We start from the raw sequence: 18,765 nt of genomic DNA, 5'->3' as shown, positions 1-18,765 counted from the left end.
AGTTCATTTTTCATACAGGTGAAAACTAAGAATTGAATATCAAATACACAGTTCTTTAATCAATGTTTGAAGTCTGAACTTAAAATTCTTTTGGAAACAAGGTCAGTTATTAAAAATTTATCTTAATTGAAACTCTAGGTTTAATGAGACTCCTAGAAGCGCATTTTCTTTGTTACACTATACCAAGAGACTGAGACTGAATTTCTATTTCTTTGACAACTACTTCTTAAATGTCTATGAAGAGCAGTGAGCTTCTGAGTAGTGCTGCATCTAAGGTAAGGAGTACCTATTACATTTTGCTTTTCATTTTCTTCCCACTTTTTACTTTGTGTAACAATTTGCTGTTGCGAATTATTTTACGGTACTTTTACTAAGGTTGCTATATAAAATATAACAGAAGATAAGTGTTCAAGAAAGCACAGGCAAAAGCTGAAGAGCTGGAAGCATTTCATGAACTACCATGTCTCTTCATATAACAGCCAGATGATACATAAAACCTATTATGGATTCAATCCCAGTACAGGTTATATATAAAATAAACCAAAGGGAGACTTGCCACTGCAATTCTTTTTTCTCATTACTGGAAACTTCCCTCTGCCTTTTGCTCACCTCTGCTTTGCCATGCTCTCCCTTTGGGATATCGAAGAGGTTTCATCTCAATCTGTGGAACTGGCGTTGGGAAATCTGCCTCACCACTTGCGTGGTGCTTATTTTCAATAAGCTGAATTTTCCTAAAAATGTGGCTATTCCATTGGTTATCCATGTCTGTCTGTCTGTCTAGTAATTACATTATACACCTGAAGGGTATTCGGGGTTTGTTCTGCGTTTTACCTGTTTTTCAGGTGGTGAAATTGAATCTAATGAACTCAATAACTAACCATTACCAGAACCTGCTTCAGGCTATATAAGATTCAAAGAACTGAAATTGAGTCCTATAATTAGACCAGGCCCTGTGTCCAAGTTAAATGATAAACAACTTACGTAAGTACTGTAAAACTGTTTCCCTGAAACACCATAATGGAACATATGCTTAGACGGGCGGTTAGCTCAGGCCCTCCCAAGTACTGCTGCTTTCACTTGCAGGGAGGTTTTCAAAAAAACCACTAGGTTTTAAAAATCAGGTCCTTGAAAAAAAGAGAATAATGTTTTAATATAAATCCTTTCCTTGCTGTTTTCATTCAGTTTGTGAAGAAATGGAGTGTTTGCTGCAACAATCTTTTACGTGCACTGAGGCTAAGAACTATAAAATACATCCTGATTTTGCTAATTAGCAAAGTAATTATTATTAGGAAAAGTTAACTCTCTTGTAGTGCACATTACCAGTAATACTTTGTGCTGCTTTAGATGAGTTTTTCTTGGTAGATGCAGTTTAGAATGCAACAGCAATTGACCTGTCTGTAAGTAATTAACAGGAAAAACCACATCCCTTGCTTTGCTTCTAAAGGCCAGGCATTTTCTATACACACACCTACCAGCAGACACCAGGCAAAAGCAGCAAAAAATGTGGTGTTATTGCGTAAAAAAACAAACAGTGAAACATTTCTGTCAACTCTGAGTAAAAAAATGTTCAGATAATGCACCAACTCTTAGGGGTTCACGTCAACTTTCAGAAAAGTAGTGTTTTGTTATTTTCAGAATCAAATACCGACAAAGAATTAATTTTATGCACAGTGTAAGGCCCAACAAGTGACCTTCCACCATTAGTTCAAACAAACTGAACTACAAGTTGCCAATGACATAGAGAAATACCAGCAAGGAGAAACAAACTGGCTGAACAAGGAGCAGTAGCTGTGCCTCTGGCACACGCAGGCATCAGCTTTGTCAGAACAGCAGCTATGGACTTAGACCAAGGCAAAAGAGACGTTTTTTCACTGAAGGTCGCACAGCAGTACGAGCAGGACAGTGGTACTGAACTAGGAAGAACAAACTCTACGTGTAATAAATCAAGTGGGCTGTTACAGCAGCCAATATTTCAATATGATTGCCAGCCTGCTCCTCAGCCCTCTGCTCCCATTCTTCAGTTCTCCAGGCGCTGCAGCGAGGATGCCGTTCTGCCCAGTTTGACTTCTTGTTTAGGAGGAAAAAGCAAACCCAAACAGAAACCCTAAAAGGAACTGGAATGCACTGCTCCCCATCCCCTCCCCTGCTGAAGGAGCAGCTCTTTAGAAGGGTTCGGCAAAATGCCAGCTCTTGCTGTGTGCCTCCTCTCTGGCAGGAACTGAAAACCTCCAACTGCAGCGAAGGCGTTGAGCGGCTTTCCAGCTGCCACAGCCCTCGCATGTTGGCTGAGAAATCAGTTTCCTAGGGAATGGCAATCCAAGGATTGGGACTGTGTCAGCCAAAGGGCTGGTGGCAGCTACAGATACCCCACCTTGTACTTTTCGACATGCTAGCTTAGTGCTTTGACTCTGTGTGTTTTTACCTGTGGTACAGCCTTCAAAGCTGAAACATGTTCATAGCAATATCGTGCAGGCAACTCTTGATTTAACTGGCGTGGTTAGTAATAGGCATTTAAATACAACATTGAAGCATGAAGTATTAAAGCACCTACATTTGGCACAAAAGTGGACTTATGTCACTGTTTTAAGTAAGTGTGGTTCTCCAGATACCAACAGGAAGAGTCAAAGATAAATCAAATGAGACATTTGCAGGAAAAACAGAGTGAAATGGCCTTCAGCACACAGGTAAGGCTGGCTAACCTGACAGATATTTTCTATGCCATTTATCAAATTCTGTGATACTGTAGCTCTGAGAACTCTCTCTTCCAGATTTCTGTTTCCTTTTTAAGGCCAAAAAGCTTTGCTCCCTTGCCAAATACAATATAAAATGAAATACAAGAAGATAATGACTATAAATAGCACAAAACAGAATTGGCTGGCAGAAGTCAGAGCGCGCAATGCTCCCATATAAGATATGTTAATTTTCTGCCCTGTGATATAATTCTCTTTATTTAAAGCCACTGTTGGGAAAAAAAGCAAGCTGTCAACGTGCAAGCCTATCATTGTGCAGTACTTGTAAATTAATTATCATATTATCTACATAACTGAATGCAATTACTGTCAATCTGCATACTGCAAATGTTACTCCATTATTTTGTGCCTGAAGAAGCACAAATTAATTCTAATTAATAGAAGGAATTGTCCATTTCCTGTTTAATCACACCTAGTGAAGACTTACTGAATCCTCAACATTTTCACTTGTGCAGCTTACAAACTGGCAATGCTAGCTGCATTATTTAAAAATTTAAGCCATGTATGGGAGGATGAAAGACCAAATACTGATCAAGGAATTTTTAATGAATGAAAAAACAAAACTGCAGTGAATGAAGCACACTAGAAGCTAATGATTCACACATCTCTTCCTCTCTTTTTCTGTACCTCACCCTTTTGTAACCAGCGTACCTGGGGCTCTGAGCATTGCTGTGCCACTGACTAGAGTGAAGGTACTGGGGCTGAGGGAAGGGCAGTGAGAAAGGCCGGTGTCCACGTTAACTGCAGTAAAGAGACTACAAGGTTATATGGCCTGAAGTCAAAAAGCCACTAATTGAGGAGAGCAGTTAGGAGGACTGTCAGCTGGATACTCCCAGAAGCATTCCAACTGCCCCAGGCAAACTGGCCTATTTAACCTACACTAATGATACGGCAGGGGTATTAATTTTAAGTAAGAAACATTCCAGGGCAGGCTGTCAGTGTTACAGGGAAGACAAGGGCACAGAGGACACAGATGAAAAACAACTGAAGAAGATAATGTGACATAGAGAGTGAGTGACTATGAGCTGAGTTTGTGGATTGCAACATACTTTTTCATATGCATAGTGCTCTTTGTTGTCACGGGAGTAAGTCCCGAATTGAACTATGCTGGCAGTCACCAGTACCTCCTTAGTGCTTCTATAGATGAGAATCTATTTTCCTGTTGACAGAGATACAGGTGCCCTTATCAGCATTGCTCAGCGCTGTTACACAGCAATATATAAGGTAAATCTGTAACCCCATTTTATGTCTACTTTACTTTCTCCTCTATAGCTTCATCCAGAAGATGATACTGGTGTTATGACTTAGCTCTATTTCAAGAAGATAGTGCTTTCTTTTACAGATCTACAAATACGTGACAGGACAGGAGTACATCCTCTGCTCTTCATTCCTCTATTCTTTCCTTTGACTTCGTCTTTAGGCTTCAATAGAGGATTTTTTTTTATGAACTACTACTCTTCTTGTGAGAAAAACCTTTAAAATTCCTCAAGGCCAATTTAAATCCGAGATCCTCGTGCACAGTTGTTATTGTCAGAAGAAGAGAAGTGTGGGGTGGGTATCTTGCATCTGTACAGCAGTGCTTTTATCTGAGGATTTGAGGTCTGGCAACAGCTTTTGCTCAATTGGTCTCACTTTGTACAGCAAAGTTGACTTGCCAGTGTGGAAGCTGGTATTAACCATCTGAATGTGGAAATTTGTAATTTCTCATGGGAGAGTGGTTTTCCTCCTCAGCTCTTCTGGTTGCATACGCGTGTCACAGCACGTGGGGGACACAGGAGGTAACAGAAGGGAACTGCGAGGAGCGAACAACAGGCAGCTGAAGGATGAGCAAGACTCGGGTAGTTCAATCTCAAGCACACACGTACGTGGGTCCAGAAGACAGAAAGCGCAGGGAAACAGTTAAAGCAAAAAATGGAGCAATTGCAATAAAGCAATGCCCTTTCTAGTACACTTTTTCTTATAGATCTTCACTATCCAGAGGAAGGATAGAATTTCAGATATTTTGAGACTCGTGATTTTTTTACTTAATGAAAACTTTACTATCTGCAAGGGCACGCTTTCTTTTTTTTTTTTTCTTAATCATGCCTGATGTCTTTTTCTGTTTCTCATTCTTTATTAGCATAAACAGATAAATCAGGGAAGATCAGGACTGGGGAGAATATAATCCTATTCCAGCTACAGTTCTGACTGCTTGAAAAAAGAACTTTGCTACTGATTTTATATGAGCAAAATCTGAAGATTTAATAGTGTTGCATAAACCATAAAAAAGCTTTTGGCTAGAGGAGTGAAATTCATCTGCCTGAGCAGATACTTAACAGATACTCAGGGCACAGATGTTCTGTCCGCGTATTTCTAGAGAGCTTTTTCCTTGCTATGCTCCCAGACCTGTGTGTGCGTGTTTTGGGGTTTTTTGGGGGGGATGGGAGGACGGACACAGAGAGAGAACCTCTGTGCTTTCTTACGCAGAACTTCTTTGGTTTGTCACTTTTTCCAAGGCCAGCTAACCTACCTGATCAAATTCTAAAGCCCTCCACATGGACTTTCAAAGACAGAATTTGCTCCAGCTTTTAAAAAAAAAGCAGTTCAATAATCAGTCATTTTGTATAAGTAATGAATTTAAGTAATGAATTTCTCTCCCTCTCGCCCTACCGCTTTATCCATACAACCCATTTTTAATTCCCGTATTCTCCAAAAACTGAAGCAGGTCAAACACAAATAGTTAATTTACATATAGATTAGGACAAGTCTTATAGGAAAGCCATCACAGTTTGGTTTGGTTGCATTTTCACATAACCACAATTTTAATTGAAAAGAGACAGTTGAGCACAGTCACTCATGAATGCCCTCCCCTTCCCAATAGTGGACATTTAGAGTACTGCGACTATTTTTTTAATTTTATAGAAATGTTTTATAGCCACTGATGCCAACCAGGTATGTCTCCACTGACTTTAAAAGGCTTTGCTTAAGAGCAGAGATCTCTTGGAACACTGGCTGGTAGTTTTTCTCTCTTTTATAGGCCTAACAGCATCACCCACATTTAAAAAAAAATACATTCCTTGGAGCATTTTCCAAGATTGCTTTAACAGAGGAACAACCAGAATTTACAGCATCTCACCTTAACTCCACAAAACACTTCCAAAACTGTCCAGGACTCTAAGCACGTTCTTAATTTCCAGTGACTCCAAGCTAAGCACCTGTTTAAGTGTGTTTATTGAACTGGGACTGAGTTAAGCAATTATTTGCTTTCCTGAACTGGAACTTCTGGATGCACACAATATACATCCTCGTCCTCCTTCCTTGAAATAGGGTTAACATCTGTCACCATCCTTCCGGGATTATGAATTAAGTTAAGTTTGGGTTTTCATTTTTAGAATTAAAATTTTTGCACTAAGGTTATGTACTTCCCGCTGTTGACATATAGGTGACATAATAAAATGGTAAAGAGAAAACTGAGTATCATTACAGTGGGAGAAAAAAAGAGCAAGAACCAAACTAGGCTTCCAAAATTTCTCACAGTCAGTCCACCAATCAGTTGCACTCAGGAATGGAAACAGGACCAGGAAAATTATAGATCATATGTATCAGGTGGTATGCAGATTTCTGTAGGTCAAGGATCCATGTGAATCCAAATTTGCCAAAGTAAAGTAGTTTACAATTCAAATCATATAAACATTGTGATGTGCAAGAAGCTGTAGCTTTTAACTAGTTTTGTAAGCGAGTAAGGTTTATCTGTGTTGTGCATTTGTTCATTTGTCAGTCCTCCAGTATCTTTTTAACTTACTAGTTAGCTAATGTCAGATTTCCAGATTTCAGAGAGACACAAAAATGCCAAATAACAAATACTAGGATCACAAAATCAGACACTGTATAGAGTAAAAAACGAGTCCCAAGTGAGAAGTCCCAGAGAGGGAAAGACAGACAGAGCCCAGTCCTTGGCTCCAAAGCGGATGGCCAGCAGCCTGTCGCACGGACTGCACAGTCAGGATCTGCACCACTGCTGCTTGTTGCACAGCGGTACTGGACTTCAGGGGAGGTTTATGGCAGATTCAAAGCTTGCTCTATCTGTCTGTCTATCTATCTATCTATCATGATAAGGGGGAGCATGTAAGAAGCACAGAAGTTGGGGTAAAAAGCACTAGTACTTGAGAAGATGTGAACAGTTTATGTGCAGGTGAGCGGGAGAATGAAGTAGTGAAATAAGGCCTCTAAGCACAGAGGGATACATGGATTTCTGTTGTGTTGGACCATCAGAGGAAGGTTACAGACAACGTGGGGAAGTTGAGAGCATTGACAACACAGGACACATGGAGACCAGGGAGGACTGGTGTCCCTCCAGGGATCGGTACTAGGACCAATGCTGTTCAACATCTTTGTCAGCGACATGAATTCTGGGATTGAGTGCACCCTCAGCAAGTTTGCCGACAACACCAAGCTGTGTGGAGTGGAAGACATGCTGGAGGGAGGGGATGCCATCCAGAAGGAAGTGGACAGGCTTGGGACGCGGGCCCACGCAAACCTCATGAAGTTCAACCAGGCCAAGTGCAAGGTCCTGCACCTGGGTCACGGCAATCCCAGGCACAAATACAGGCTGGGCGGAGAATGGATTGAGAGCAGCCCTGAGGAGAAGGACTTGGGGGTGCTGGTTGATGAGAAGCTCAACATGAGCTGGCAATACACACCTGCAGCCCAGAAAGCCACCTGGAGTCCTGTGTCCAGCTCTGGGGCTCTCAACGTAAGGACAGGGACCTGTTGGAGCAATTCCAGAGGAGGGCCACTGGAATTGCCATCCAGAAGATGACCAGAGGGCTGGAGCACCTCTCCTCTGAGGACAGGCTGAAGGAGTTGGGGTTGTTCAGCCTGGAGAAGAGAAGGCTCCAAGGAGACCTTATAGCAGCCTTCCAGTACCTAAAGGGGGCCCATAGGAGAGATGGGGAGGGACTCTTCATGAGATAGTGGAGCGATAGGACAAGGGGGACCGGTTTCAAACTGAAAGAGGGGAGATTTAGATTAGGTATTAGGAAGAAATTCTTTACTCTGAGGGTGGTGAGGCACTGGCACAGGTTGCCCAGAGAAGCTGTGGATGCCCCATCCCTGGTGGTGTTCAAGACCAGGTTGGATGGGGCTTTGAGCAACCTGGTCTGGTGGGAGGTGTCCCTGCCCATGACAGGGGTCTTGGAACTAGATCGTCTCTAAGGTCCCTTCCAACCCAAACCATTCTATGATTCTATGATAAACCTGATTAATTTACAACCCAAGTGAAAACAAGTGTTTGCTTCAGAAGGTATATGTTCAATTCAAAATTGTCTGTAGGTTTCAGAGGTTTAAATATGGTCTCCGAATTTCCATTTGAATAGCCATCATCAACATCCTACAAATAGTGTTTCAAATCTCACATCAGCAATAGAGGGTTCATTTCTGATTAGTTTATAAACCACATAAAATGTACTAATAGTTCTACTGATATATATATTCCAGACTAAAGTATTTAAACAGTAAGAATGTGGGGTGGGAAGCTTTTGTTACCTGTTTTTTGTACCTTTTAGCAGATTTTATGTGTTGAAATCATAATCCCATATGCTACAGGTAATAACAATAATAATCAAAGAATATGTGATAGTAAAGACATTATATGAATGCATGTGATCAGATTTGTGCTGAGGAAGAGAGCATAAAAGTTCCACAGAATCACAAACAGTATGTTTTCCATGGCTAATCATACTTAGCTGTAAAGGAACTAATGGCTCTTTAAGTAATGCAAAATAACGAAATCTACTACTGAATCAAGTCACCTTGCTCTTAATTTTCTTTACTTCTGTAGTGATGTAGAATGTCCATTGTTTCCTTCTGAACTGGAAGTACATCTCTAGAGATTTCTTTTTGTGTGTAAACACACATACGTGCATACTCCATATATGTAAGTAAATGAACCTCTATCTTAAAATGCGTTACAGTTCTTACAACCAAATTACTCTGGAATAACAGTGAAGAATGGTATGTTTTGAGAATTTAAAAGGAAAAAAAATACAAGCGATTTCTTGCCGTTTCTTTTAAGCCAACAGTCTTACACTTCACTGTCTTAGATTCTCTGTGTTAAGCGAGTATAAAAAAACAGTGGGGAATAGAACGAGATTCAGAACTACACTGGAACATCTCACTAGCACAGGAAAGCAAAACTCAAATTTAAGATTTATTTTGATTAACAGAGTAATTAATACCATCCTACTTACAGCAGACATGATAAGCTCTCCACCTAGGTTCTGGATTTCTGCTTTAACTTGACTGCAGATTTTGAGCTGATGGGAGTATAGCTTGATCTGTTCTAGGTAAGCCAGTAAATCCTGTTTGCACGACTGGTCTGGACACTGAAGATTAAGAAAAGAACAATTAATAAAGCATTTTAGCAACTTGTCTCAGACATCAGGTTAACAGTTCACTGAGGAGTATTCAAATTGTACAGGAATGTAGCCTTGCTTTTCACTGCAGATCTATCAGGTTGCGTAATTCCTTGTGAAGCTTTTTAACAAGGTAATTGGAGAAGCTCAGAATAATCCTAAACTTCGCCATATTCACTTTTTATTTTATACTGCTGGCTTTCCTTAGCAATTTCTCTAAACAAATTGTTTCATGTATAGAATAATTATTTTCCCTTCAATTCCTAAGAGGTTATGCTTTCTTTTTAAGAAGATACCTATATACTTATGTGGGCAAATGTAAACATGCATGCAGAGCAATGTTAACATTTATATAAAATTATGCTTTATCTTATAATACAATCTATGTTTTTTATGTTCCATCCAGAGTTTATTCAACTTGATCCATGGATCTTCTGTATCAGTGGGAAGTAAGACTGTCCTACAGAAAGCTCTCCAATTTCAATACCTTTAACAACACAGCATTTTTTATAAGAATAGTACTGTTCTACCCTCACTTCTGTGAATTCCCCAAATACTTGAGTCCTTGGAGGGGAAATACTGTTCTGTGAGTACCAGGCCAGACACCTAAGGCCTGGCACGCGTTTGTTCTAAAGCTGCTTTTCATTGCTCTGGCAGAATAAAGGGATCTTAAGGTGAATGGTGAGTCCCTATCGTACTACCACAGCTCTAAAAAGTGAGCGTGATAAATAAGAAATAGATCCCTACAGTTTTTCAGAGAAGTTTTTAGCCTTTGTGCTGTACTTAAATTATAAATATGGTCACTTTGTTTTGATAGGAAATTGTGTTCAGCTTTGTATATCAAAAAAAAGAAAAGATACATTCCTACCAACCACAGTGGCAATAACCATCTATGGTTTTGTACAGTTATTAAGCCTTTGGTTTTATGGAATTTAATAAAATGATTTAAATCCAAAACCTGCTATGCGTCAGAAAAAGCACCAGCTCTACATAATTTGTTAAATACTTTACCTAAACTACTGGCTTTATTGAAGGGACTTGATACTTGTTTAAAATGGGGGGGTGACGATTCTACTCTTCGTGACTATGCAATAGAATAGAAATGTTTTGTTAAGCACACAAGTTCATGTTTTAGACTTAGAAAACGATAACAAGGAATAACAAAGAAATTAAAGCAAACAATTTAAAATTAATTAATTTGAATTAAATGTCAGTCCTTACCTCATGTTCTGCTAGATCAATTACTAAAATGTTTTCTGTACTTGGGCATAGTTTAGAAGAAAAACAGAAGAGTTTCTTGAAATACTCTTCTTTATCTTTGGTGTCTTCGAAGTGTTAGTGTATGATGGAAAACTATATTAAAATATGTCTTTGTTTCTTCCTTACTCAACACTGCTTTAGGAATGGCAGAAATCAGTATTTAAATACTGGTACCTCAGCGACTGTTTAGAAAACTGGAATATCCACTGTTTTTTTCACTTCCAGTCAAATGCAACTATAATCCCTCTAAGCATCAGAACTAATTACATCAAGACAGGGCGTATTTCCTGGAATGAGATGTTTGCTTCTCAGTTTTTTCTATTCCTCTTGTGATACCTCATACACTGTGATTTATTTTTGTCTTAGGGGAAAAACTCAAAGAGATGGGCAGATAAGGTGCCAATACAGCATCTCATCCACTTCAGATAGTATCAATGTCAGTTATACAAGTTCACAGAAAAGAATATTTTACCCTTATTATATAGAACTCTTTTATGTAGTAACATTGGCAGGCCAGTCACATTTACTATCTTCATTATATACCATTAGAGAAGAAATGTGTAACATTTTAGGAATGCTAAAGATGATAAGCATTAAAGGCCAGGAAAATGCCACTCGAGATCAAAACCATGAAGTTAAAATAGTTCCATGAAAACAGCGGTTCAGTGCTCAGTAGCATTCAAAAAAAGCAAATGCTAGGCATTATTAGTAAAAGACTTATGAAATGCAATGATGCAACTGTACAACTCTGTGGTATACCCACAGCTTTACTACCCTGTGTAGGTTTGGTGCACCTTTCCCCTCTCTTGCCCATTACAAGGCAGATAAGAACAGAGGAAAAGGACAGCAGAGATTTTCATGAAAACAGGTATTCTTTCATCCAATACAAAACCAAGAAGCCATTAAAAGTAACTATCATGAGATGATTGTTCTTAACTCTGTTAAGTTGCAGAAATGTTTGTTGCAGAAATGTTTGTTGCAGAATGGTTATACTAAAACCTTACAGGGGTTAAAAAAATTACTGGACAAATTAATGAAAAAAACACCAAGGGCTATTTAATATATAGCAAGTGTATAAAAAATATGTTTGGTTAAGTAAATCCTTGAATGGCTGCTAGAGGTTGGGAGACCATATTGTGGAAGTATGATGAAAGACATGCCATTATCTCGCCAAGTTCCGTATGTATTCACTATTGTCAGCCACAGGATATTGGCCTAAATGAACCTATTGTGTGACCAGGTGTGCTCATTTTTATGTACTTTACCCGTAAAACTTTACGAGATGATATGATCAAGGCGCGGACCAACACAATATAAAGAAGAGGCATTTGCAGGGGTAAAAATAACAATCTACACTACTTTAATCAGGATAAAGTATTAAAAAAATCATTAAACCTCATGCATTATAGCATATCCAAATCAACCAGAAAACAGATGTTAGAAAGGAATGTACTCTGTAGAGAGGATATTCCATGAGGAATCCTCTACATACTGCTCCGAAGCATCTGGTACAAGCAATACTTGCTTGCTAGTCAACCCAAACACTAGGCTGCAACAGAAGGACAAATAATAAATTCTGAGTTTAATCATCCCACGTGCAATTCATCGTCACCAGTTTAATGCCTCACATTCTTAGCCAGGGATCCTGGCAAATTATGAGAGGTTCTGTCCCATACCATGTTGAAGGTAGTAGGGTGTTAACAAGAGTTTCTGTAAGAACAGGATCAGACCTGACTTGCATCCAAAAGATGCAGTGGTGTTTTACCTAATAAAAATAATATCCACAGAAACCTCAAAGTGATTTGATAAATTATGCACCGATTAGGAACAGTGAAACCAACATTCACAATCCAAGTGAAAAAGCCATTGGACAGCAGTAGCATAAAAGATCAAGACAATCAATTCTGCAGGAAATTCTGACTGTAAACAATACTGTTCTTGCGTTACTTTTATTTCATGCCTTTCCTAACAAAGTCAGTAGCATTTCTCTAGAATCTGAACCTGTCTTCGTGGTGAGTAATACTGGGTATAGTCACACGCAAATCCACTTATATAAATTTTATTTATATAAATTTATATATTTATTTAAGTATAAATGTGTAATTTATAGCAACTGTTTTGTTAAGTGTAAGCTTTTAGGTAAGATGATCCTGTAATCAGAAGATCTTTTCGGCACATCTGCTTGGATCATATTTATCAGCTAATCATTTTAAAGGATGCCTTTTCAATTTTACTTTCAGGAGAACTTTTTTAAAATACATGAAATCAGCTTCTATGTCAGGAGAGTACCTGATTCTATACAAAGAGAGGTTTCATATTGATTCCTATACTTTCGGAATTTAAAAGTAGTTAACATTTTATTGCACTGCTGTATTGATCCTGACCAAGACCCCTGTATGTGGAGGCATTACTGACGCACCCAGCAGTTAACCCGGCCTGTGCTGCGCTCTGCTGCAGGGACCGCTGGGCCTTCAGCCTGTGTGGGCAGCTCCCACTTGGGAGCTTGTATCCTTGTCTTTACCTAGGACTGCAGAAAGAAGTTCTCAGGTGAACATCCCGTTTGACAGTGGAAATGATTAACAGAGTAGTTTCCTTGTAAGAAAGTCCCGTAATATCTAAAATGACCAAAATGGGGGAAATCTCGTCTCTGGACGGGGCCTGCCCAGCATGCTGCGTGCAGACCAGAGGCCTGTTCAATGCTACGCCACTTGGGGTTCCCACCATTGAAGGGGATGTTTGATTACACTATTCTTCCCTTACAGTGTCATTGTGACAAACAGCATTTTAAATGACACCTCACAGAGTCTGAGTGCCTCTTCTTACTGGGATCATAACACACCAGCACCTCCTGATGCAAAATGACTGGAATACTGAGAAGGCTTTTAATAAAGATCTTAATCTACTGCACGTTCCATTAAAACCAGGATGTACTAACTGCCTTAATTATCTTAGGGTTTTCAGGTCACAAATTTGACAATGAATTTGGAACAATCTTATTTTAAACTAAATTTATTATCAATGTACTTGTGATTAATTTGCCTAGGTTTATGTTGATGCTGCACTGTGATTATTTTCACAGTTGTTAACTCTGAGTCATCTTAAAGTGCTGTGAGTAGGGACTGAAATATAACTGAATTCTGCTAATTGTACCACACGGGTGTCCCTTTCCTTCAAACACAGGAAGAGGGATTTATAAAAATCTGAAATGAAGAACAGTGTATGAGAGAGGTGCCGTTGTGGTTGAGGAGTCATAAAATACTGCAAATACAGTTTCAGGATGCTGTGGTTGCTTTTTTTTCCCCTCCTAACACAAAAACTGCATGAACGATGTAATTCCGCAGTTCTCAATTCTGAATCTCTGAAATTACATGGAGTGTGAACCAAAGTAATTCATTTGAAAATGTTTCATGAACAGGAAAAGGTCAGAGAGATATGACAATGATTCTTCATTATGCAGCGATTGCCTATTTTGGGTTCTTGCTCAGGTCTGAAGCTAGACAGAGGAAATAGAGCGGAGTTTTTGCTTTTCTTGCTTGCGTGTAGCTTCCAATACTGAAAATGCTATCATACATTACTGTCGTCCTGTTAATTGCAAAGGCAGAATAATAGCTGAGTCGTGGGACTACTGTGAACAGTAAAATGATGTGGCCTAATTAAATGACAGTGTCAGAAATGATAACCAATACTTACAGGGTAGCCTAAGCCCAACAGCAACTAGTGACAGGGTGTCAAGAAAAGTATGCACAGGAAGAATGAAAGGACCTAAAACAGTTACTTGAAAATTGGTACAATGTGGAGCTATCTATTTCCAATTTTGAAGCAAATCAAACAAATCCATTTTTACATGGAATAAAAATTCCACATAATTTAGATGTTACTGAAAGGCAACAGGTGAAATATTCCACTAAGAAGCATTAATGCTGCTGAGAAAGGCACTCATAAAACCTGATTAGAATTCATCTTCCAGTCTGGGCACCAAATTCTTGAAGGGTTCAGATGTGAACACTTGAAGGGTTCAGGGTGGAGACCAACTTCAGAGAACAGCAATTAGGCAGCCCAGAGGAATGTAAAGTTTCTTTTATTTTATGACCCTCAAGAGAACAAGGCATAGAAAATTTGGCAAAATAACAGCTGAGAAAAGGAATCACTGGTCTCTACAAATACCTTGGAGATTAAAAAAACCCCACAGTGAGAAAAGAGCTCTGAAAGGTAAAGGCTGATTTGGCATGGGGAAAAAAGGTTATAGAAGTTAAAAGATTTCCAGCCATCTGAGGAATGAGAAGATCATATTAAGCACCTTTGTAACAGGAGGAGAAAAGGTGAGATTCTCCTTTTCAGTAAGTTTGACATGTGTCTAGCAATGATCGTAGCTATGTTCACCACAAATTGTATATACTTATTTTCTTCTAGTGCTTATAAAGTGAAATTACACCTAAAGTAGCCCTATACCTGACTAGTGTCTTTCGGATGCATACAAGGTACCACAGGGAATAAATACCACGGGTCAGGCGCCTCGAGGGTATCAACTGTGTGCAAGCTCTGAGCCAGGACAAATGGAAATCGTTTGAGTGAATCCAGTAAAAACGTTACAGTAACTTGAATGATGTCACATTTCCCAGCAGCTACGAGGGTACGCAAAAATTATTAGTTGATGATTCATGGACACTTTTTGCTCACACTTAATTTGTTCATGTTTCTACTCTGGACTCACTGTAATAATACAGGAAAAGAAAAATTTTAGGGAAGAAATATTTCAGTGAGACTGGATTCCCTATTCTAAAAAGAGCAAGGGACTATGACCCTTCCTCCTCTTTGCTTTTGATACCACATTGTTTTCTGCAATAGACCAGTGACAAGTTACAGTTTTGAATTTTAATTTGTAATTGATAGAATCTTGAAAGGAGCCATTCTCCAATGCTCTTGAAAAGAGAGGTGCTGGAAGAACATCTGTCTAGATCAGAAATGAGACTCAAGACATTTTACCTAGTTTTTCCACAAATCAGATCGTAACTGTATAGATCGAGAATAAAAATTCTTTGTCTTGTTATCTGGAATTCAGAGAGACATATGACAGAATACACTAACAGATTGTTACCACTTCATAGGTATTAGAAAAGAAAGCATTGTGTATGAAAATCGAAAGTGAGGGGAAGACTGACAGTATGTGAGGAAGACAGTGACTATACCATGCTACCCTGTGCCTAAAAGGCAGTCACAGAGACTAGGAACATAAATGCTTTAGATTTCATACTTGCACACTGACATTTCACTACACTGTTCTATCGGCACAGTCTGGCCCTAAAACAACCAGCCTTACTTCATAGAGAAAGAGGGGCTGCATGTGGCGAGCTGCTTGGTGTATTCATTTAGTAAGCTACTATGCAGTTGTCTTCGCCAGGAAAATGGGCATGCTTATCGATTTACATAGATCCTGGTTTGGGGTTTTGGTAGGGGGTTTTTGAGCTATCTGATGCTTTAAAAATCCAATGGAAATAAAGTAGACCTTATAGCTCTAACCTTTTGATGATGATTCGTATTTCTTTTCAATGCTAAAAAAATCACCTCAAGACTGCAGGTATGCAAAGGCCAAAACACTTGACTATCCAGAAGGCTATTTACAGGGAAAACCACTGGACATCAGTGCTCCAAAGAAACAGACAGTGTTGGCTTGAGAGGTAGGAAAGATAACCTAGGTACAGCAAAAGCACAGATTTTGTAAAATATATAGAGATTAGGGTGGAAAACAAATAATTTCAAAGACAGAGAAGAAAAGCCAGTAACATTACTAAGCACGGTGCCGAGACCTAGCACCTGGCCGAAACAGTAAGCAGAACTCTGTGCCGATGCCACAGTCCTGTGTTCCCCCATCTAAACTGACCCACCTGAAACAACTCCAGTTGTTTCTGGGTAATTTACCCAAAGTCAAGAACAGACTACACTATACATCTAAAATGTTGCACTCAGCTTAAAGGAGCTAGAAATATATATACTCATATATACTGTATCTCTAAAATGTTGCATACATATGTACATAAACATCTGTGATAAACGTAGACATACATTGATGTGTGTTTTTAAGTGTACCTAAACAGACACATTGTTATGTATGAAGAAGAGAATCCACACATACAATTAAAACAGGATCTCACTTCAGAAATCGAGAAGAAAAGGAAAATCAGAGAGGTAGATCTAAAAATGTCGCGAGTGTTTTTGTAAGTGACCTTCTCAGGTGTTGGAGGTTCTGTGGATGGATTAATATGTGACAAAGTTTAATGCACTGCTGCATAAATAACCTACCTGATTGGCAATCAGCCGTGCTAGGACATCCATCCTTGATCCTGACTCTGAAATCATTTTTGCTGCATTAATTACATCAGATGTGTTCTTCAGTGGTCCTCTACCCCTTCAAATGAAACAAAGAACCCTGTTACATTATTCAAAAACTGAGAATAAATCTTATCCATGCAAATTAGGCACAGAAAAACTCAATTGAGTAAAACAACTAATCCATACAGAAGCAACATTAATTAAATCCCCGCCCCCCCCAGCTGTTTTGTTTTCACGTCCCACAAATTTGTATTGTTTGGCATCAACTGGATGCAGAAGTACCAGAAAGATGTCACACAGTTTTTTCATCCTGGAAGCACAACCCATGCCAAATCCTGAGGACACGGATTTTAAGAAAGTACTTGTGCCATTTGCTTTTCCCTTGATTATATGGAGTTTATGTTCCTTTCCCTTCCAGGAATTTTCTAGTAAATATGTTCAAAGAAAGTTCAGCAGTGATGTATTCTGAGACTCATTATGGGTATCTGGTCAGAAAAAACAGGTGGTTTTTTTTTTTTTAATTTAATTGGTGTACACAAGCATGAATGGAAATATATGAACAGGGCTGCAATTAAAGCTAACAAATGCCACTCAAAATACAGACATGCCGTATCTCCAAGTACTTTCCAAATAATTTCATGAATTATTCAAAGAACAATTTTCACTTTAGCAAGACTGTAAAGTTCTTGTGAACAGTTTTTCTAGAAGCCAACTTCTTTGATTTTGTACATATGCCCCCCCCCTTCTTTGATTACATGAGAATGTTTCTAGAATCTAAGTAAAATGCGACTACTTAGAGTAGGTAATACTGACAACCATTATCTTCATGGTCTCTTCTGCTTCAGCTTCTTCAATGCTGAAATACTTCAGCTAAACTAAAATCAACACCTAATTATACTTCACACATGTATGAAGTGAGCAACCCTGCTAAATTCAACTTTGCCTTTAACATCTTTGAGAAGAATACTTTTAGTTTTATTACATAAACATTTAATTCCTGAAGGCCTCATATCAGTTTACAAGTTCTGCAATGGACAAAGTAGAAAACATGGGAAAAAATGACTATACTAAAATGACTATACTTCTTTGTTCAAATGAGAAGACTCTTCCTTGAAGTCAGTATGGTTTCCCGTATAAAGGCAGCAAACCATTCCAGTAAAAAACTCATTTAGCCAAAAAATGTTATCGTATGTAGTTATACAAACATTTCGTTGAGTAAAATGACAGTGGTGACAACACATGGCAGGTAATGTTTAATCTCTTCTTTTCTTGATTGATTATATTGCTTATCAAAGAACTATTTGTTCTTGAGGGAAAAAGCATACTTTACAAATTACAGTTCCTTATTCTCAACTTTTGAAGCCCACATTTGGAACGACCTAGAATCGGGTATTTTACGTGTTACTTTTCTACAGAATCTTCTTGTCATGGAAAACCTATTTAGTAAATTGATTAGAGTTTAGAGAAGAATTAACAGTGTATGTGAGGAATGAATTTGCAAATGCAATGCCATATGTCCAGGATTAAGTACTTCACACTTCACCTTACCCGTCATTTGCCTTTCCTGAGATTTTCCCTTCTAACCCTTCACTGCACAAGTGAATTCTTACGACTGCAAACTGAATCCTCTCACCATTTTGTTTCAGTCCACTGTTAAGTTTTTCATTTCTATTTGCATTGTGGCGAGTTCCAAAGGCCAGTTGTTATGTCGTGTTATGTTGTTATGTCAGTTATTCACAGCAAGTCCTTCAGGTGCTGCACAAACTACAGGCAGTCTGGTACCCTCCTGGAAAGTTTTAAGCCAGGCTACGAGTCAAACAACAGAAAAGGTGAAGATAACCCAGAATTAAAGAACTGGGTTATCTAATGAGATAACAGTGCAAGTAATTTCTGCTGAGGTAATTCATGTGAGTATCAGCCAGCAGCTTTTTTGACAGCTGAAGATACACTGGCCGAGTATTTTGAAGGTGAAGCTGTTCAATTAAACCTGCAATTTTCTTTTACCTGTGCAAATCTCTCAGAGGATCTGGCTAATG

General features: G+C 38.8%; 1 protein-coding gene across 3 annotated transcripts in view; it reads right to left on the bottom strand.

Moving 5' to 3' along the window:
* CTNNA3 (catenin alpha 3) overlaps positions 1 to 18,765 on the bottom strand; it is a 533,166-nt gene that overhangs the window by 9,709 nt on the left and 504,692 nt on the right. For all 3 annotated transcript variants that reach the window (XM_054204553.1, XM_054204552.1, XM_054204554.1), the window contains exons 16-17: positions 16,700 to 16,805; positions 8,978 to 9,112 (exon numbers count right to left, since the gene is read on the bottom strand). In XM_054204553.1, the coding sequence (XP_054060528.1) occupies positions 8,978 to 9,112; positions 16,700 to 16,805 (241 nt within the window). The remainder of the gene's footprint in view (positions 1 to 8,977; positions 9,113 to 16,699; positions 16,806 to 18,765) is intronic.

This window comes from Rissa tridactyla, chromosome 6 (genome assembly GCF_028500815.1).
Source record: "Rissa tridactyla isolate bRisTri1 chromosome 6, bRisTri1.patW.cur.20221130, whole genome shotgun sequence".
Taxonomy (NCBI): Eukaryota; Metazoa; Chordata; class Aves; order Charadriiformes; family Laridae; genus Rissa; species Rissa tridactyla.
This window is presented reverse-complemented; position numbering and strand designations above follow the sequence as displayed.